A 22711-nucleotide genomic window follows, 5' to 3' on the forward strand; every position below is an offset into this window, starting at 1 on the left:
ATTTTGGTGAACCAGAGTTTGGTGCACATATGTTAAGGATTGTAATATCTTCTCAGTTAACTGTTCCCTTGATCAGAATGAAATGACCCTCCTTATCTCTTCTGATTAGTTTTACTTTGAAGTCTATTTTGTCAGATATTAGAATTGCAACCCGTGCTTGTTTCTTAGTGCCGTTTTCTTGGAATATTCTTTTCCATCCTTTTACCTTAAGGTAGTGCCTGTCCTTAAAGGTGAGATGGGTTTCTTGCAGAGAGCAAATGATGGATTTTGTTTCTTAATCCATTCACTTAGCCTGTGTCTTTTGGCTGGGTAGTTCAGTCCATTGATATTTAATGTTATTATTGAAAGATGTAGGGGCTGGAGAGATGGCTCAGCAGTTAAGGGCACTGACTGCTGTTGCAGAGGATCCGGGTTTGATTCCCAGCACCCACATGGTAGCTATGAACAATCCTTAACTTCAGTTCCAGGGGAATCTGACACTCTTTTCTGACCTCTGTGGCATTGCATGACACGGGTGCACTCACATGCAGGCAATACCTTCAATGACCATAAAAAATAAATAAAATATTAAAAAAGAAACAGATTCCAGAGGTGAGTTTATTTAAGGGTCTTCTGGATCCTTGGAACCTGACCTGATGGGATCCTACTAAATTATAATAATTGGATCAGTTATTCTCTTCTTTAAACACATATTGGTATTAGATGGACATGTCATTGTGCTAATGACCTTCATGGTATTACACAACCACTTATCAATTCCTCATTATTTATGGTCATGATTCTGTGGGGTTCCTCTCCCAGGGGCAGGGTGACTTTTGAAGGCCAGAGGTTTCCATGAAAGATAGATGATAGATCTGTTGCCTGCCTGCTTGGCACTTCTAAGATGACTTTTAAATTTTCCCCGTTTACGGTGATTTCTAAATGCCAATCATTTTTTCCTTTAATTTAAAGCTACTTCAGAAGTGTTTAGATGTTCAAGTGACTTGGATTTGGGAGGTGGGTAGCTAGTGTTACTGACACATCATGGTAAGAATGTACTGACTATGTGCCGTCTTCTTTTTGTTATTCATGAAATTTTCCTCTTCCCAGAGGCAGGAGAACTTTTGTAGGGTAGAGGTTTCCATCAAGGGTACCCATTCCTTTTTATTATTTTTTCAGACAGGGTCTCACTATGTAACCCTGATTGACCTGGAACTCGCTGTGTAGACCAGGCCTCAAAGTTACAGAGATCCACCTTTTTTGACTCCTGAGTACTGGGATTAAAGGTGTGAGGCCATCATACCTGGCCATAATTTTTTCTTTAAAAAATTTTTTTTTTCTTTTGGTCTTTTTGAGACAGGGTCTTCTTGTAGCTCCAGCTGGCCTGGAACTCGCTCTGTAGACCAGACTGGTGTCGAACTCATAGGGATCCACCTGCCTCTACCTCCCAAGTGCTGGGATTAAAGGCATGCGCCACCATGCCTGGCACACAAATTGCATGTTTAATGTCTCCCTTCTATCATTTGGTTAGTCATAACAGCTCAAGTTCTTTAACAAGAACCTTTCAGAAGAACTTAATTTGTAATGAAGGATAAAGCATAAAAAGCAGAGCTTTTGCTCTGCATGTAGTGCTCTGGTGAATGCCTTGGAAGGAGCAAAAGAGGGGCTCAGTGTGCTACTCCATAAATGGGGCCATGTTGGGGATACATTTGTGATTCTCTCTGTTGCCTTTGCATGCATGTAGTTTTCTGGAGTGTGGGTCTTTCCTTATTTCCACATGCTTCATGGTGTTGAAGAGTCCAGGCTCTGGAGTCACTGCTTGGATTGAATCCTGTTGAATACTGTTTTATTTCTACTGTTTTATTAGCTGTATAATTCTGGGCAAGTTACAGAATTTGTGTGTCCTGGTTTACTCACCCATTAAATTGGAAATAGCATCTACTTGTATACATGGTTGTAGAAGCTAAGTGAAAATTAATGTTTCTAAGTGCTTAGTATAAGCTGTGATTCTCTCATTGAGCAGGTGGATAGCCTGCTTCATTTGTCTATGATGTATCAGTTCACACAAATAAAGAATAAATTTCAACTGCTTAACATTGAAAAGATTCTTAATGTTAACTCCTTGAATTTTTTGTTATTTGTTTTATTTTTGACATCCAGTCTCCCTATAGCCTCAGCTAGAGTCCGGAACTCACTGTGTAGACCATGCTGGCCTTGAACTCGCAGAGATCTGCCTGCTTCTTCCTCTGCCTCCTGAGTGCTGGGATTAAAGGCGTGTACCACCACATCCAGCTCTTTTGAATTTTTTAAATTGTTAAATATATAAATCTATTTAGTGACCACAGGCATTGTTATTTCTTAAATGATGATTTGTTCCTTAAAAGGTTGCCATTTACTGATGCTTCGTAATTCATGTGTTCTTTAAAGAGTTCATGTGGTCTAGAGTTTAGCTTTTATTAAACCTGTGATATTAGAATTTGGATTAATGTTTCCCAGAAGATTTTAATCTTTTAAAAATTAATTAATTTGTGTGTGCGCACGCGTGTGCATGTGCGCACTTGCTTGCCATGGCTCTTGTGTGGAAGTTAGAGACTGACTTGCAGGAGTCCGCTCTCTCCTCCCACTAAGGTCATTAGACTTGCCAGCAAGTGCCTTTACCCCACTGAGCAATCTCTCCAACCCTAAAGATTTTAATCTCTAATGTTATGTTAATAAACTTTTTCTTGTTCCCTTTGTAGCTTCAAAACTCACATTTACTTTGAGGTATGGGGACTGATTTACAACTCAGAATAGTTCAATAATTAACCTTAACGGTCCTGTGACATAATCAGATATTGGTTAAAACTATACACTCATAAGCAGGTGTTTCGTTCATAAGCAAGTGTTTTGTTTTTGCTTACTGTTTTTTTTAATATTTTGTTATTTTTATTTTACGTGTATGCGTGTATTGCCTGCATGTAGGTAAGTGCACCCGTGTTGTGCAATGCTGGCGGAAGACAGAAGCGGTTATCAGATCCCCTGGAACTGGAGTTAGGACATTTGTTAGCTGCCATGTGGGTGCTGGAATTCGAACCCGAGTCTTCTGCAAGAGCACTGTTCTTAACCACTAAGCCATCTCTCCAGCTTACTGTTTTTAAAAACCTTAACCAAGCAGTACTTAAAGAGGAAGCCTGATCCAACTGCAGTTAGTTGTCATGGTCTAAGGCGAATATCTTAAAACTGACAAAATGTAGGAGTACTGAATAAGATGTGTATTTTGCCTTAATTAAATCCTAAGTATTTGATACATGAGACCTTTGGGGATCTTCCCAGGTGATGAACTGGGGGACCCACTGGTTAATCGTTCCTAAATTTACAACTTGTTTTTGCTGAGAGTGGCAGAGGTGCCATATGCTCTCTCAGTATTGATTACTTCCTATTTCCTAATGTAGAGAAGTCCCTTGTTTTCAAGTGTCTCATCCTTTCATCTATGCTCACCCTGGTAGTGTTTGGAGAGGAATTGACTAACATTCTGGGTAGCAAGGCTGGTGCTTGGATTGTGGGGTGTGAGGAGGGTAGGGGGCTGTGAATCCTTTGTGCATGAGGCTGGTCCTTACTCCTCCTGGGATGCCTGGATGTAAGGTATATGTGGGTGGGTGGTGTGCTGTTGTATTCCCCTCCAGGGATCAGGTAGGCCACGCTATGAAGCTGCTGTCCAGTGTTGCTGAAAAACTGGCCCCCGGGGATGATTGTGAGTTCCTTACCTAAACACTGAAGCCCTTCTTGAGTAGCACAAAGGGAATGGGGGAATGCAGTTAGAGACCCAAGTATTGTGGTCAGCTCTATAACTCATATTCATGAGGTCTCAATGATCAGCTCAAAATTGTTTTTTAAATGGAGGAGAATAAGGCCACTTGCTTATCTTTAAGGATATCCTGAGCATTAATGAGCTAGTTGCCCTGGATGGAGCAGCAGAGTCTACCCTGGTCATAATTTTCATTGTCTTTCAAGGGAAGCTACAGCCAGGGGAATAAAATAGAAAGAAGATGGGAGAGGAAGTGAGCTGTCCACAGCCGAGTCACCATATTTCAGTCCAGTGTAGATCACATTCTTTTCTAGTGGAGGATTTTAACCTCAAATTTCTGTGTAGGTTTTAAAAATAACACCAAGCCAGATGTCTGACTTGCAGTTTGCTTACTTTTTTGTGGTGTTGAGGATTAAATGGATGGTCTCATAATGGCAAGGAAAGCACTCTACCAACTGAGCTATATCCTCAGCAAAATTTGTTATAGTATGGAATTCAGATTTGTAGTACTTTTTCCTTTTGTTTGTGTGTGGGGAAGTGTACGTGTGAGTGTATGTGCATGCTTGTGCCAGGAAATGTGTATGGAAGTCAAAGGACAACTTTTGGAAGCCGGTTCTCTCCTACTCTGTGGTTCTGGAGATTGACCTCAGGTTGTCAGGCTTGGCGGCAGGTTCTTTTACCCGCTGAGCTGTCTTCCTGCACACCCTCTTCCCCCTTTTGAGACAGGGTTTCCTGTAGCCCTTGTTGGCCTCACACTTGATACATAGCTGAGGATGATTGTGGCTCTTGAACCTCCTGCTTCTAATTTTCAGTGCTGAATTACAGGCTTGAGCCACCACTTCTGGTTTTATGCGGTGTTGGGGATCTAAACAAGGACCTTGTGCATGCTGGGCAAGTACCCTATCAACTGAGGTACATTTACAGTACCTGACCTGATGTTTGTTTGCAAAGCAAATAGATGTCTTTTCTTAGAATTTAAATTTTTTTTTAAAAAATTACACTTATTTATTTATTTTTTTGATGTGTGGGGGTGTATGCACGGCAGAGTGAATGTGTGGCGGTCAGAGGATAACTTGCAGAAGTTGGTTTCTTTTTTTTTTTCATTCTCTGACATGGGTTCCAGGGATCAAATGACTCAGGTCATCAGGCTTGTTGGCAAGTGCCTTTATCTGCCTTACTACTTTGCTGACCTTCTGAGAACATTTTAGTAAAGATGTTGGTTTTTCTCCCAGTGTTAAGGAAGAACATGGAGCAAAAGAGTGTGACTCAAAGTGGAATTTTTTATTTTCCACTCCCAGTATGCTCTTTTTGTGTTTTTGTTAATGTGGTGCAGAAGTGTGCGTGTGCATGCATGCATGTGGAGGCCAAAGGTCAGCCTTGAGTGTGTTCCTCAGAAGCTGTTTGCTTTGTGTTCTAAAAATTCTCCCTGGGACCTGGGACTCAGTGATTAGACTAGGCTGGCTGGCTAGTGATCCTCCTGCTTCTGCCTCCCTCTGGGATTACAAACGTGCATCATCGTGCCCGACTTTTCCATGGGTGCTAGGGGTTGAACTCAGGTCCTTGTGCTTGCCCCACAACCACTCTGAGTCACCTCCCCAGCCTTGGTATACTTCTTGGTGGTGGTGTTTCTTTTTTTTTGGTTTTCCGAGTTTCTTTGATGGAGAAACTTCATGGAGATCAAACCTAAACAAAATAAAAACCATAAACACACATAGTAATTGCTTTAAATACTAAGGATGTCAGCATGAGATTAAAATGAATAGACTGACATTTCTGTTTTGGAAATTTTTATTAAAACTACTTTAAAACAATGGTGAAAATTTCTGGTATCACTTTATAAGGGGAAGTTTGACCTCTTGGTGTTTTTTCATTTAAGGATTACTGACATTGGAATGTTTGGGGTTAAAATTTGCTTCAACCTTCAGGTGGCTCTGGGGATTTTAGTTAGTCTTTGGTTGTAGAATACCAAATGCAGTCTGTTGTGCTGGACTGTGGTAGTTTTCAGACACGAGGTCTCTGAAGCAGATACGGTGTCTCCTGCCTGTGTGTAATGTGAACTAGAACACTATTGTCTTATTCTTTTGAGTTTGCTTTTGAAGTAACTTTCACAGAGAATTCCTGTTGCCTAGAAATTGATGACAGACTTACACCATTTCCTTTTTTTTTCTTAGACGTTCCAACCTCAGAGCAGCCTGAACTGTTCCTAAAGAAACTTCAGCAGTGCTGTGTCATTTTTGACTTCATGGACACGCTATCTGATCTTAAAATGAAAGAATACAAGCGCTCCACTCTTAATGAACTGGTGGACTACATTACAATAAGCAGAGGCTGTCTGACAGAGCAGACTTACCCTGAAGTAGTTAGAATGGTGAGTTTCTTTTTTCCGCCGCTGACACTTTTAAGCATCTTCCATAGGGACTCACAGGTGTATTGATTGCAGTGAGGTCACTGAGGTCACCTCCACAAACAAAAGTCAACCTTCCGAGAGCTAAGTGCAAGTAGTCAGCACAATACTAGGATTTGAAGAGCACAGTTTCATGAGGATGAAATCCAGAACTTCTCACCTACAACAGCATTGAAAGAATCAGTGACTTCCAATTCGAGGCCAAGGCGGCCAGGGTGTCATTGGATTTCTGACTTCGGAAAGAGGAAAGACACAGGAGAATCAACAAAAGTTGTAGATCTGTGTTTGAAAATATTCAAGCCTGTTGGGTGTCTTAACTGTTTTTTCTTCCTTATTCATTGTGTATTAGAAATGGCTTTATACTTAATAAAATTATGATTTATAGAGACTAGTTAAGGCCTCTGTTGGCTTTATAGCTAATCTTTCTCTTTATAATTTCCTTGGAATAAGGAGTGATGCCTTTCATGATGTTAGAACAATGTCTGACACTTTGTGTGGTCATTAGGAATTACGGGAAGAGTCGTTACTTGTGTAAAAGTAATTATCTTCTTATTGTGTCAACAATTACATTAGCTTTTCAAAAGTTGAACCAAAATTTGACTGCTAGATTTCCATTGTCTGGTTGCCATCCTTAGCATCCTAGAAGATCATGGATCTAGAAGCTGTTATTTTGGGGGTGGGTAGGAGAAGGCTGATCTCTTGATTCATGTGATGCAGCTACAGAGACTCAGAAGGGACTGAGTGTTGTTGGGAAGCCCACTGAAGGCGCAGGCACGTTGCATGCACTCTAATCCGATTTTACTACTTGGCTCACACCATTTATGTTTAACATATGCAGGACAGAGACACTTGTGATGGAGTAGATGTGGTTAAAAATGCTAGTTCAATTCTGAGAAGGGATTTAAATGATCAAAGCAATTGATGTTTGACAGCCATAGGTAGATCTGAAAAATATATATATGGCATTCTTTTGAAATACATATATATTGGATATGTTATTGATTTACAGGAATGCAATGTCAGATGTCTTGTAAGTTAACTGCTACTGTTGTTGCTTCTGAGTACTGCTTCTCAACTAAGCAGCTTTGCTTTATAGAGGACATTTATTAATGTCAGAGACATTTTTGGTAGTTAACACTGGTATGGGAAGAAAGCACTTCAACATCTAGTAGGTTGAGCTAGGGACGGGACACTAAACATTCTAAAGAGCACAAGAAATTGCTACAAGAAAATGTTGGAAGATCCTGCTTCTGAGTTTGCATCCTTTCCAAATCTTACAACCAAACACCCAGGTCTTCTCCAGCCTACCTGCCTTCTGCAGAGGATGCTGCTTGGTTTTAGCTTACCCGTGTCTTTAGCCAGAGCTGTCCACTGCTTATAACTTTCTTCTATGTCTTTTTGTGGATAGTCATAAACATACAAGCATGTGCAAGTGTATAATTTATTTTTGTAAACACTAATGGAGTTCTGTGTACTGCCTGTACCTTCCTTTTTCACTAGCAGTGCAGCAGTGCACATAGAGCTTTCTTGTTTTACAGCCATCTGATATTTCATTGTATGAATGCATTGTATTTAACCAATACCCAAAAATGTCCTTGTAAGCCCATTAGTTTGTCTGAGAATATCTGTTTATTGATTTCTAAAGATTTTGGAGTTTTTAATGTTCACAGCAAAATCGAGAGGAAAGTACAGATATTTCCTATCTACCCCTGTTCCCACACATGTGTAGCCTCTGTTATCAACATCCTCTCGCTGAGTGACACACTTGTCATAATTGATGGATTTGCATGGGCACCATAGTCACCCAGAATCTATAGTTTACAGTAGGCTTCACTGCTCTCTTTTTGATCTTCTCACTGATCTTTTTTGTTCTTGTTGCTTTAAAAAAATATTTTATTATCTTTATGTGTATGAGTGTTTTGCCTATGTGTATTAAGCACATCACATATGTGCAATGCTTGCAGAAGCCAGAAAGGACGTGAAAGGACATTAGATCCCCTGGAATTGCAGTTATGGATGGTTGTTAGCCACTTATGTGGGTGCTGAGATTTGAACCTGGTTTCTTTGCAAGAGCAGCTGGTACTTTAACTGCTGAGCCATCTCTCCAGCCCCCAGAACCACTGACCTCTTTTTCTTTAAAAATTTTAAAGAATTTATTTTTATTTTATGTGTAGGCATGGTTTGCTTATATATATGTAAGTGCACCTGTGTTGTATAGTGCTCACAAAGGCCAGAAGAGGACCTGGGATCCCCTGGAACTGGAGTTATGGATGGTTGTGAGTGGCCATGTGGGTGCTGGGACTCGAACTCGGGTCCTCTGCAAGAGCAGCCAGTGCTTTAACTGCTGAGCCATCTCTCCAGCCCCAGCTTATTCTTTTTAATGCTGAATAATTCTACTGTGTGTGTTACTGCTTTTCCATCTACCTATGAAATATCTTGGTTGGTTGGTTCCAAATTTTATCAGTTATGAGTAAAGATCCTGTGATGATCCCAGTGTACATTTTTGTGGGGCATATCTTTTCAGGTCCTTTGAGTAGAGCAAGGACTGCAATTCCTTGGTCTTATGATAAGTATTTTGTAAGTAATTGACAAAACTGGCTTCCAGAGCGACTGAGCCAGTTGACATTTCCACCAGAAACAAGAGCTCCCGTTCCTCCACACACTCACTGGTACTTGATTTTAAGTTGTATTTCATATAATTTTTTGCTTTATTTGCTTTTATTTTATATGTGTGAGTGTTTTGCTTGCCATGTGTGTGCACAATGCATGCAGTGCTTGTGAAGGCCAGAAGAGGGTGTCCAATGCCCTGGAACTGTGGTTGGGGACAGTTGCTAGCCAGAGGTTTCCTTCTTGCTTCAGTTCCTCTGCTTCTTGGCAGTCTGCTCCCCTTTTTAAGGAATTTGCTGCTCTCCACACATTTACCTGATTTTTCTAATTAAGCTATAGGTACTCCTAGAGAAGAACTGCCTTTATGTCTCTGAAGGCTCTGGAATGCCTCCTAGCTCAATCCTCGCTGACATTTGCTGAATAAATTCCTTCTTAAAATGCAGATTTCAGGCTCTCAAGTTATGGTGAAGATATTTGCTATCTTTAGATTATATTGAGTCATTAAACCTAGTATTTAGCATAATGCAAAAATATTTTATTTTTGTGAACCAGCTTGATTCTAAATCAACTTTAGTCTCCCGAGAAAGACTATTGTGTCATACCCTTCATCTCCCCCACCCCGTAGACATTTATATTATCTTAAGATGTACTTGAGGTCTGCCTCAGGATGTCTGAATCTGTAGCATGCATGCTGTGCTAGGGTGCTCAAAAATTAACTTTGTGGATGGCACTGTTGAGTTCTCAGATGCATATTCTTTTTTTTTTTTTAAATATGTGATGACTTGTAAAACTGTTAGCTACTCACTTGATATGGTACTTACATGATCTGGGCTATTTACAGAGAAGCAGGTCTTATGATAGAATAGAAAGTGAACCCATCTGGGTTCAGGGGCCATCTATGGCCAAACTTCTTACTTCATCACTGTGAGTTATTTTATCTTTGGGGCCCTCAGTTTTCATGTGAGGGTCACCTAAGTAAAGGACTGTGCTGTGTACACACAGTGTTCTCACCACTTCAGCATACATGTATAGCCTAGCACTGCTTACTGTTCTGCAAGAAAGCTTGGTGACCCCTACTCCCTTCTCTTTGGCCACCTCCAAACGCCTTGCATGCAGAAATTCTGGCGCTTCTTACTTCCCTTTGTCATACGTCTCATTTTTGGGTAGGTGGTGGCTTGGGAGGATTAGTAATAATAATATATATGTGTACGTGTGTGTGTGTGTGTGTGTGTGTGTGTGTGTGTGTGTGTATGTATAAATCTCTTAGAACAGTCCCTAACATATGGCATATGTTTAGAAAAGAACATTGTTGTGTTTTGATTATTTTGCTATTGGATACTTGATTTTACTGTTATCGGTGAAGCCATCATCCCTGTTTGTAGAGTTCACATGCTCTATCACATCTAGATACGTTATTTTCCGTTGTCTCAGTTTTTCTCAAATTCTGTGACTCCAAGATAATCCTGCTTGGTTATTACAGAACAAAGCTGTGTCCCTGGTGGATGAGGAAATGGCATTATTTTAATGAAATGCTAATGAAGTGATAGCTGGGTAATGAGTCAGGATGATGTGGCCTGATGTCAGCATTAACACCAAAAGCTGATCCAACTTGATGGGACCTGTACTTAGAGAGTTGGTTTTCCTCTGAAGTGAGAGATGAAAGTAGTCTATGAGTTGGTGAAGCCATTTTTAACATTTAAGTGAAGTCTTGGTACCACCTACAGATTACTAGAGTTCAAGAAAAACACTTTATATGTAAACACAATAGTATAAAATAGCATGTGCTTTATCTGCAGAACAGAGTGGTGATAGTGGAATGAGCCCCAGGGAGAGACTGTGGAAGCCATTGTCCTCATTCTCATCTTCTGCTTAACTAGAGATGAGACTTTGGATAACTAATTTCTCCTCCAAACCCCAGTTTCTCCTGTTGTAAATGAAAGGAGTTGATGATCTCTTAGATTCTTCCAGTTCTAAAAACCACTAACTCTTTTGCTCAAATCGTTTAGAATGGGGCCTGTGTTTCTCAAAGTTTACTGATCACTGGCCAAAGTAGTTGCATGGGTAAGTGGTTTGTTTCTTGTGTTTTGTGGTATCTTCTCTATGGAAAAAGGATCAGGACTTTGGGTTGTTTTAGGCTTTGCTGCATTCTACTCTGACCATCTCTAGGGCCAAGCTTTTGTCTCTAAGGCAGTTTATTTTAACCACATTGTGCTAATGCTGCCTGTTTGGTTCTGATGCCAAGCGTTAATTTGAAATATTTCTTAGATTTTTAAGTCTTTCAAGTAATTTCTTTTTGTTGTCGTTTTGAGACAGTCTCGCTATATAGCCCAGATTGGTCTGGAGCTCACTGTGTGCATCAGGATGGCTTCAGTATCACAGATATCTGCCTTTGCCTCTCCTCCCAAGTGCTGGGGTTGAAGGCATGTACCACCATGCCTGGCTTCCCCCCCCCCCTTTTTTTTCTTTTCTTTTCTTCAAATGATCTTACATAAATTTTTGTGTACATAGATTTGAACTCTATATTTTATATTCTTTTTATTTGCATATCTTTTCTAAAAATATTTCCTTTGCAGGTTCCCTACATGTGAGATTGTAGTCTTATTGATGGAGACATTGTTATTGTTAATTCTAAGTAATATTTATTAAATGACTTAGTGTCATGTTTTTACTTTAAAATTAATTAATTAATTAATTAATTAGTTATTTATTTATTGTGGTCTGGGTATCAAACCCAGGGCATTCTGTATTCTAAGCAAGCTTTCTGACACTGAGCTATGTTCCTAGCCATTGGTTGGTTGGTTGGCTGATTTGGGACAAGGTCTTGTTGTGTAGCATAGGTTAGCCAGGAACTTGCTATGTAGCCTACGCTAGTCTCAATTTATGATCCTCCTGCCTTAGATTCCTAAGTGTTGGGATTACACATGTACACCACCACATCCAGCTCATACTTTGGCATTTTGGGTTTTTTTTTTTTTTTTTTTTTTTGGACAGGGTCTCCCTAGTCACAGCCCACCTGGAAGTCATGATGTGAACCAGGGTAGCCTTGATCTCATAGAGATCCACCTGCCTCTGCCTCCCGAGGGCTGGGATTAAAGGTGCACGTCACTGTGGCCAGTGTTACTTTTGCATTTTGATGATTAAAAATGATGGCTGTATTCTGCCAGCAAGCTCACAATCTGGTAGAGAGACTAATGTGAATAAATTAAAAGATAAAGTCATACTATATGGAACTGTATATGAGAAAAAGAATCCTTGATTGGAGTTAGGTAGAGTGGTCAAGGCAGACTGTCCAGAATGAGTAAAGCCTCAGTAGGGTAGTAAAAGGTTATCCAGGTAGTTAACTACCAAGAAATCCCTGGGCCACTTGATGCACAGGGACTGTAGTGCTGTGTTGTTGCAGCATTGAAAGTGTGTGTGTGTGTGTGTGTGTGTGTGTGTGTGTTGAGCATGGGAGGAGGTAAGTTTGGGCAGCTGAGTGTGTTAATGTCAGTTTCTGGAAGTGCCTTACAGATAATGGAGACCCACTAAAAGGTTTAAAGTATGGGAATGATATGGTCAGATTTATATATTTGCTGTTGTTTTTTAAAGACAGGGTCTCACGATGTAGCCCTGACTGACTTGGAATTCACTAATGTGAACCAGGCTGGCTTTGAGCTCAAAGAGATCTGCTGGCCTCTCCTTCCTAATTAAGGGCATGTGCCACCATGCTGGTGTAGATTTATATTTTAATGGCAGTGAGACAGATAGATTGGCAGAGGTTGATATGGCAGGATTACTTGTAGGAGTGTTGTTAGGGAAGACTGAGAGCCCTAAACCAAAAGTAGGCATGGAAATAGGAAAAGGTCACATTTGAGATTCACTTAGGTGGTGAAATTGAAGCCACTTATTATTTGTGGGGATGTTCTGTGAGGAGGAGGAGGGAGCTGAGATAGTTGTGGCAGTGAGGTAGTTTGTGGTGTTTATGAGGTGCGGCAGTAGGGGAAGAGCAGCTTTTGTATGGAAGCTGAGGAATTGACTTGTTTTTAATACTTTATTATTTTTATTTTATATGTATGAGTGTATTGCCTGCATGTGTGTAAGTGCACCTGTGTCGTACCAATGCCTATCGAGGTCAGGAGAAGGCATTGGATTCCCCACTGGAGTTATCCACGGTTGTTAGCAACCATGAGGGTGTTGGGAATTGAACCTAGGTCTTCTGCAAGAGCAGCCAGTGCTCTTAACAGCTCTTTGGGGAAGTCTTCACTGTTGGTCACATAAGGAATAATAGGATAATATAAATGCCCCCTTTTGATTTATTTATTTTTATTTTATGTGTATGAGTGTATTGTCTGCATGTGTGTAAGTGCACTCGTGTTGTGCATTGCCCATGGAGGACAGAAGAGAGCATTGTATCCCCTGGAACTGGAGTTATGGATGGTTGTTAGCCACCATGTGGGTGCTGGGATTTGAATCCAGGTCTTCATTAAGAACAGTCAGTGTTCTTAACTGCTGAGCCATCTCTCTAGCCTGGAATTTTTTTTTTTTTTTTTGATGGTAAGGTTTTTGTGGGAGACTTAATGTACAATGGTAGAGATGGAGATTGTTCATTGTCAGTATAGAGAAGGGCAGGGAAGAGAGACAGTGATGGAACTAGAGATGCTGCCAGAGAATCATTGTATGTCAGTGCTGTGGTACAGGTGGGGGCCAGTGGGTTAGGAGAGGATGGAGTGAGGAAGCCAGGACAATGATGATGATAATGCTTGCTCCTACAGCAGTGGACCTAGCACATACTAGCTTTGGTAGAGTAAGCGCTTATCCTTTCGCTGTATAAAGTATATAGCTTTGTCACATGGTCACTGCTGTTATTATTTTCATATTTTGTCTTTATGACTTGGCTGGTCTTGGCTTCAAGGTCTGCTTCACTCCCAGTGTGTAGTTAAATCTCTATGCTGCAGGTTGAGGCTATGTGATTTTCCAGAGCAAATGAAGCTTTAGTATAAAATACACTGAACAAGGTCTAGGGAGATGGCACAGTGGTTAAGAGCACTGGCTGTTCTTGCAGTGAACCTGGGTTCAGTTCCCAGCACCCACATGGTGGCTAACAATTGTCTGTAACTCCAGTTCCAGGGGAATCAGATGCCCTCTTCTGACCTCTGAGGGCACTGCATGACATGGGTGCACATACCTACACACAAGGCAATACACTCATATGTATATAAAATAAAAATAAAATAATTGAGTTCTTTATATTGTTTCTTGGCCACAGTGAGTTTTTCCCCCATTCTCAAATTACATTCCTTTCATGTGGCTATCTAAGAGCTTTATCTTTTATATATTCTTTAACTGGAGATCATAGCTCTGGTTAGCTTGTTAATAGAATAACATGGCATTGCGGAGGATTAGGAATTCACAATGAAGGGCTCCAGGGTCTGCGTATACATATTCTTGGATGCTTTGTTGACTTCACTGTTCCTGTTGGCTGAAAGGTAGGATTTCTTGTCATTCGCTATCTAAATGTAGCATTGGGAGTGGTAACTACTTTTTCATGTTCTTGTATTTGATTAAGAATATATACATCCTAGTTGGAATTTGTCTTGTAGGTGAATTTTTAAATACAGAGGAGGTAAGACTTACAGGTATGCATTAATAGCAAGAGAGACTTTGATGGATGGATGGAGGTGGACTGCTTATAACACCAGGAAACAAGTAATGGAAGACATTTGAGATATCTGAGAGAAGCGTTTAATAACTGCAGTTATTGGGAAAGTTTGAGAATGGGTGAGCCTAAGATATAGGACACCAGAGTCAAGTTAGAAATTTAGGAATTCTTGGTACATAGGAAATGCCTTAAGGTTATGATAATGAAGATCACCAAAAGACATTTTTTAAATTTATAATTTTTATTTTATGTGTATGTTGCCTGCATGTAGGTAAGTGCACCTGTGTCGTGTAGTGCCCACGGAGGTCAGAAGAGGCTGTCGGATCCCCTGGGACTGGAGTTACAGACAGTTGTTAGCTGCCATGTGGGTGCTGGGATTGGAACCCCGTCTTCTGCAAGAACAACCAGTATTCTTAACCCCTGAGCTATTTCTCCAGCCCCCTCATTATGACTTTTTTTTTTTTTTCGTCTTTTTGAGACAGGGTCTCCCTGTAGCCCCAGCTGTCCTGGAACTCACTATGGAGACCAGGCTGGCCTTGAATTTACAGAGATCTGCCTGCCTCTGCCTCCCAAGTGCTGGGATTAAAGGTGTGTGCCACCACGCCCAGCTCATTATGACATTTTCATACATGCACACACATGACGTATTTCTGTAATTCACTACTCCGTTACCCTCTTTTGTTCCCTTTTTATTCTGCTAAACTAAACCTCTTCTCAATCCACCCCTCTTCTAGTTTTATGTCATTTTATTTTATTGTGGTTTTCTAGTGAGTTTATTTAGAGTTTTTACAGGAAGATAGGTGGTGAGGGTTTGTTTAGTGGACCTTCTAGTGGCTACAACACTGAAGAAAATGTCCCTTTCTTCCATCAACCATGAGCTGTATATAAATCCTTAAGGAGCCCTTTCCATTCTTGTGCAGATCTTGTGTAGGTATCACGTTGCCCTTGAATTGGAGAGTGCGACAGCCATGTCATGCCCTGAAGTCAGGATCACACACTGCTCCCTACCCTACTTCTTCCTGCCCTTACATTCTTTCTGCCTGTTCTTTAATGTTTCCTGAACCGTGAAGGAGGTGATAGAGATGTTGCATTTATGGCTAGATATTCGGCAGTCCTTTTTCCTTAATATTTGACCAGGTATGAGTCTCTGTAGTCACCCCTGAGCACTGCAAAAAGAAGTTTCCCCTGACCAAAGCTGTCAGCAGCACTAATCTCAGGGCATAAAACCATTTATTTCAAAGGCAGTTTGACAGGCACATCATATCATGTCAATTGTGCAGCAAAGCAACTGTAGCTTCCCCACTAGGGCCTGTTACCTCCCTAGCCATGGACTTTGGCAGGCTTTATAGTACCAGATATGGATTTCCTACTGTGAAACAGGCAGCAAATCAAATCAGAAAGTGGTTAGTTGTCTTCATAACAGGCTTACCACTGTTGCACCAGCAGGTGGACTGGTCAACATTGGTGCACACAGGTTCACCAGCTGAGCAAGACTGTTGATGCCAGTTTTCCCTCAGCAGCCTGCATAGCACCTTCCAGCACTGTGAAGACTAGCCAGCAGGGAGGCAGTTTCCAAACTAGATCTAGCTTGCCTTCTCTAGGTCCTGTAACCAAGGTGTGTGGTATCCCTATTAATAGGCTCTTATCATCAACATCTGGTGGGCAGCCAGTTCCAGTGGCAAATGACTATTGTTTGGGGGGGCTGCAGAAGCCTCCCTCACCAATAGCTCAGAGGGAGGTAGCCCACCTCTGGTGCTGGAACTTGTGTTTAATAATCTTCTGGGAGCTGCTTTATCTTACGTAAATTTTGATAGGTTGTTGTTAACAGAAAATTTAGAATTTCAGTCATATAATATTTAAAATTATTGTGTCTGTGTCTGTGTATCTGTGTGTACACACTTGTTTGTCATTGCACACATGTGGTGGTCAGAGGACAACTTGTGAGACTCAGTTCTCTCCTTATACAGTGTGGGTCCCAGGGATGGAGTTCAGGCCATCAAGCCATCAGGCATCAGGCCTGGTAGCAAGTGCATTTACCCACTGAGTTATCTCATCGACCTCATATATTAGTAAATATTTTATTTTGTTTATTTATGGTTTTGAGACAGAGTCTTACTGTGTAGCTTCAGCTGGTCTGGAACTCACTATGTAGACCAGGCTGGCCTCGATCTCACAGAGATTAGCTTGCCCCTGCCTCCCGGGATTGAGAAGCTCCTTGTGCTCAGATGTGTGACTCATGTAGCTTGGCAGCTCTTCACCTTTGTAGCTTTATCTGCAGTTGGCTTAGTTGAACTTAGAGAAGACTCAAGGAAATTCCAAAGTTCAGTGTATGAATTTTGAGTGAGAAGAGCCCCACTTGGTATGTATAATTGCCTCTTTGTATATAGGTTCTGTCTGCATCCCTGGACTCAACCAACTGTGGATTAAAAATATTTCCCCCAAATTGCTTCTCCTGTACTGAACATCTATATACTTTTTCCTTGTCGTTGTGTAGTGTAACAGCTATTTACAAAGTATTTACATTGTGCTAGATATTGCCTGTAATCTACAGATGATTTAAAGTATACTGGAAGATGTATGTAGATTTATGCAAGCAGTTCCTCGTTTTCTTGATGGAATCAGAGCATCTGTGATGTTAATGTCTGTGGAGAGGACTTGGGATTCTTTTCTTGAATGGATAACATTATTTAAAGGTGACTTGAACATTGCTGTATCTCCGAGGATTCCCAGGTCCTTGGAAGCATTTAGTGTGTATAGCCTGCTTACCTTCCTGTTTTCCCTCCTGGGTCAGAGGTAGGGACAGAGAGACATGGATATAAGTACAGTTGTTGCTTGACTGTGTGATCTTGGGCAAATCTCCATCCTCTAAGCTTGTTAACCCACTGTAACTTTATAATGTTATTGTGAAAATTATGAAAAATGTTGATCCCAGTGGTAAGTATATAAGATAATCTCCTTATCTTCTGTTGTTCTTGTTTGTGGAGCCATCTCGGATACCCCGAGAAACCTGTTTTCTTCTTCAGATACTTGTATATTTTTCTGGTTATAGTGAAGCCTTGCTTCTGTCTTTAAAATGACTGTCTATATATTTTCTTAACTGCTGACTTTAAACCTACTCACTGGGAAGTTTTATTTCAAGTCTTTTGCAGGGAGGTCTGCCTGTAAATTTGTATGTGCTTATGGCTTATAATTATATACATTTATGTATGAATTGCCCCGAGTTCACCTAAATAATTTTTTTCTGATATGGTGTGTATTCATGGCCCTCCTGTATTAACAATTTACTGTCTCCTGGAAGAATTTTTCTTAAGGAGTTTGACATAGATTTTTAAAGTGCTTAGTCTTAATATATTAAAAAGAGGTTTTCTTTTTTCAGGAAGTAGCAATTTGCTTAATTTACAAGCTGTAATCCTTCTTGCCTAACTGCTTTAAAGGCGTTTGGAGTTTTCAGTGTACTTAAAACTGCTAGCTGTGGCTTGTCTAGCATTGTGCTGTCCACTAGAATTACTCTACTGCACAAGAGGACTCCTCTGCCTCTAGCCTTCTCTGCAAAGGCTGGCAGAAGAATTTTGCAGGATAAGTTAGTGTGCTGCATTCAAACTTTAGTGTCTCTTTTTCCTGCCTTTTAATTTAACCTTGAAAGTAAGCATGGAGTTTACAGATAAAGCAGTGCTTCTGGAAAAGTTGTTCAAGAATCTGAATAATAAAAGAGTTGAAATACTGCCTATGAAATGTACAAGAGGATCTTAAGCGATTCTGCCTCTTGGCTTCTGTACAGTGTGATTGTTTGTCTACTGAGAGGCGGGGGAGCGATTGATTGAAATTGAGGTCCTCCATGAAGAAAGCTGGCTGTGCCACAGTGTGGAGCAGGTTTAACGGGGAAAAGCAGAGAGAACTGTCCTCAGTGTGGAAGTCTCTGAGATGATAATGCTGAGGCAAGAGTTTGTCAAGAAAACAACGAGCAGGTCATTTCCAGGAGGTAGCTGGCTGCTGATCAAACCTGATCTGTAAATGAAAACAAGCCGAAAATATGCTATCCAATGACTTCTCGCCTGCAAAGTGGCGAGAAGATAAGGGACTTTGGGAGTGAGAATACAATTTCAGTGTTGAATGGAGCTCTGCAGGGACAAGATGGGGTCCTGGCACAGAGCACAGTAGCACAGAGCTGTGAGCTGTGAGCGGAAAGGATGACACATACTAGAAAGGATGCTTAGAGGTGAAAAGAGAACTGGTTATGATCATTTGATAAGCTGGAGAGGAAGCTGTATTGGAGAAAATATTTCTGGGCCCTTGGAATTATAGGTAACAAAAGATTTTGTTAAAGGGTTGTTTTGAAATACTGTGAATTGCCCTTCCTGCAGAAGTGGAAAGCAGGGTGGTACCCTGTCTGGACTAGCTAGTGCAGCCTCTTCTTTTTAGGGCCTTAGTTTTCTCCTCTTAGAAAAGTTAGAAAGTTTTGTTAAAATTATATAACAGAGGGTGCTGGAAATTTTATTTTTTGATTTATTCTGCTCTTAATAAGAAAATAGGAATCAAAATCACCAGAAGGCAGTGGTGTTGAAATGTCGTGTGATCCAGCTGGGCTGGTGCTCAGTTCATGCCCGAGGACTCTTTGTGGGTTTCCTTCAGAGGTACTATGTCCACACTCCCTCCACCCCCACCCATGAGGCTAGCACCAGCTGTACCCAGTCTGTTCTTCTGCACAGCTGTTTTAGAGTAAGGAGGGAGGACTGTTAATCTGTGGGCAGGATCTGTGGTCAGATATAGGTCAGATGTATTAATTACTCACCAGCTAATTCAGGGCTTTGTTTTACTAATGAAAGGTCACAGAGACCAAGAAACAGGTGCAGGGACCTGGAGAAAGAGATGGTGATGTTTTGACAGTTTCCTGCTTAGCTTTAGTGATTTCTAGTGGGAACAAATACCCAGTAGCTAGAAGTATGCATCAGAAATGTCATGTGTTTTGTATGGCCTTTTAAAATTCCAAATTTAAGAAGTTGGATTTTTTTTCTCTTGTAGCATTAGCCAATTTTTGAATCACAGTGTTCAATAGTTATTCAGCATTATGGTCTCAAAAAAAGCCCCATGTTGGTACTGCTTTATCAGTTTATACCTTTAACTCTCAGAAACCACCTAATTCTCCAGGCTTTAGTAAGCTTGTGGGATTTAGGACCCCCAGTCCCCAGGTAGGGTACAGTAGACTCCTCTATTATGGCTTGCCTGTGTTTGAGGTGCTGGTGCTTGTCTGCAAACACCAGCAGTCTGAGGGCCTGTGCTCTGTATACATAGCAAGCACTGACTATTGCAGTGTTTACACCTCTGTTTTTGGATTCTAAGATTTAATATCAACTATCTTCACTTGTGGATTCACTGCTGCATTTCCAATTTTGGAGAGAGTGCAATATAGTCATCTGTGTGAAATATAATTTCCCTGTGATAGTTTTTGTTTGGATAGCAGACTGAAGATAATTAATTCAACATTACTGTCACCATTTCAGCAGGTAAAAGATTTCTTGTATTTTAGCAAAGTTTAGTCTTGGAATAGAAGCCTACTGGAGTAGAGAGTTTACAGTTGGCATTTGTGGGCACTAAGGCAGAGATGGATGTAGACTACAGAGAACTTAGCACGCTAGGAAGAGAAAGTTGAACTCAGTCTAGTAGGCAGTGGGCAGGAAGTTGTAGGTGCTTTTGAACAGGAGGTGAAGTATAAATGATATTCTTCTCTTTTTGTAGTTCCTATGAAGAAAGGCTCAGCCCGTCTAAGGAGAATAAGGCTGACAATTTAACCCAGGGTGGCAGGTAGTAGAAGACCGTTGTAATCTTGCCAGAAGGGGGCAGAAGGAAAGGAAATGGAGAACATGTATAAACCTTCCTGTGTTTGTTTCCATATGCTCATCATAGAAAAGGAAAAAAAAATCACCCATAGTTTCATTATTTAAATTTGCTTACTTTCACATTTTTTACCAATTTTCTCTCAGTCTGTTTTTTCCTCTTTAAAATTGAACATATTTAACATCATAGGCAGTGTTTGATGAATTTAATAATTGCATAGACTCATAAGTCATCTCAATGAGATGTTTAATACTGACATCTAGAAAATTCCCTTGTATCTTTTTCTTTCTTAAACATTTTTCCTGATCTTGTTGCATACATAATTATGGATTCTTTAAAAAATGTCTTCAGCTTTATAAGCATGCTTTTCTGTAATTAAATATCTTTTAAAAAATAGTGGTAGGTGTGGTGGCACAAATGTTTAACCCTAGCACTTGGGAGGCAGAGGCAGGTGTATTTCTGTGAGTTCGAGGATAGCCTGGTCCACATAGTGAATTCCAGGTTAGCCAGTGCTTTATAGCAAGACCCTGTCTCAAGATTAGAAAAAGAAAAAAAAAAATTGTCATGGTTTGCACACCTGTAGTCTTAGCACTTAGGAAGCAGAGACCTGAGGATCAGAATTTCAAGGCCATCCTTGCTAGATAATTGACCTTGAGGCCACCCTGGGCTATGGGAGACCTTGTCTCAAAACAATGACAAAGGCTCCAAATAATTGCATACAACAAAAAAGTAAAAATATCCTCATGATTGCCATTATGTGGATATGCCATTGTTTACTAAACTGTTTTCCTATTTTGAGTACTTAAATAATTATTCCAAATTTCCACTGTTAAAGTAATACCCCATGAAGTAATAAATGACTTGTTAAGAAACTATAAGGAAGCCCAGCGTGGTGGTGCACACCCTTAGTCCCAGCACTGGGAGGCAGAGGCAGGCGGATCTCTGTGAGTTCAAGACCAGCCTGGTCTACATAGTGAGTTCCAGGACAATTGGAGGGCTACAGGGAGACCCTGTCTCAAGAAGACCCCCCCCCCAAAAAAAAAATTGATAAGGAGAAGTCAAGGGCACCTCCAAAAGGCCAGAAGAATAGCAACCCACTGAAAGGATGAAGAGGCGGGTGAGGAGTGAAAGTGGGGATCAGTGAGGATGAGACAGATTTTGGCCAGACCCAGTTTAAGATGAGAGTGGGATGTCAAAGCGTTCTGGAAATGGAGGAACTAAGGATATCCCTGTGCCTCGAAAACACAGGCCAAGGTGGAAAGGGTTAACAGAAGGCTGAGAGCAGCAGCTTACCAAGGACTTAGTTCTGGTGCTGATTTGTTTGTTTTTCCCTTAAGATTTGCATTCATTTTCAGTTAATGGGATGTTGACTTGGACCCTCTCATTCGAGTTCTGTATTCAGCATTTCCAGGTCTTGAATGTGCTTCATTTTTCTATTTCGCTTCCTACTAAGACCTGTCACTAATGCAGCTCTGAAGAAAGCTGTGTGGATCTCATTCTGCTTTGGCTAAGCTTAGAGCAGCTGCCTTTTGGTTTTCTTGCTGTTCCATTGGACTCTTTCCCACTGAAAAGGGATTGACATATTTGCCTAAGGAAATTAAATTACTGAATTAGCAGAGGTTACTGTAGAATGAAAGAAATGATTTAATAGGGAATTAGTTGTTGGCTTTTTTCTATTTGCTTCTTTTAACCCCTTGAAAATCTCACTAATTTGTGAAAAAGAAGACTCAGAAGAACTTAAAAAACGGGGAGAGGTCTCAAATCAGCATTTTGGAAGCTGGAAAGCAGATGAACTGCATTCATTACCTTGACTGATCAGAGAAAGCTGAATCTAAAGCAGTAGTGAGGAAACTCTGGAATGAGTCAGCTCATACCACGTTAATACCAAGCTTTATAAATACATCTCAAAGAAAGGATGCATATGGGCAAAGCCGGGTGATTTGGAGCCAAGTTTTAGAAGCCAGAATTCCAGATTCTACCTCCCTTTGTCTAAACCAGCAGTCAGATTACTGTTCTTACCACATCCCAGCAAAAGACAAGATTCACTCTCCAGAGAGGCTAAAACAGGAGGGAATTAGTACTTGGGGATAGTAAGCAAGGCTGAGAACAGTGAATATCTCTGAAAGAAGGGGGCAGTTTTGAATGGAAGATCCTTAAGCGTCCAGATAACATTGGTTTTAGGTTACAACATACACTGGTCTTCTCTGTACCTAGACACCAGCCAAAGGGGGATTCTGAGAGCAGTTGGGGTAATGGTGGAAAGATCAGTCCAATCACTGTTGTTCCACAGCCCATTGTCTCCTCCAGATCTCATTTAAAATAGGACCTTGTGCGGTGAAGAGATCCCAGCATTGGTGTGAATATGGCATTAATATACTGTTATTAAGCCTAATCGTAAACTTTCTATCAAATAGTATGTGTGTTTATATATATTTAGGTTTCCATGTGTCTATGTGTCAGTATGTGT

The 22711-nt window shown here is 40.7% G+C and overlaps 1 protein-coding gene across 3 annotated transcripts in view; it reads left to right on the plus strand.

Moving 5' to 3' along the window:
• The window catches only part of Ppp2r5e (protein phosphatase 2 regulatory subunit B'epsilon), a 165270-nt gene that overhangs the window by 78767 nt on the left and 63792 nt on the right, over positions 1-22711 (plus strand). For all 3 annotated transcript variants that reach the window (XM_008850493.2, XM_029554759.1, XM_008850494.3), the window contains exon 3: positions 5935-6131. In XM_008850493.2, coding sequence (XP_008848715.1) covers positions 5935-6131 — 197 coding nt within the window. The remainder of the gene's footprint in view (positions 1-5934; positions 6132-22711) is intronic.

This window comes from Nannospalax galili, unplaced genomic scaffold, assembly GCF_000622305.1.
Source record: "Nannospalax galili isolate Female #2095 unplaced genomic scaffold, S.galili_v1.0 scaffold144, whole genome shotgun sequence".
Lineage (NCBI taxonomy): Eukaryota > Metazoa > Chordata > Mammalia > Rodentia > Spalacidae > Nannospalax > Nannospalax galili.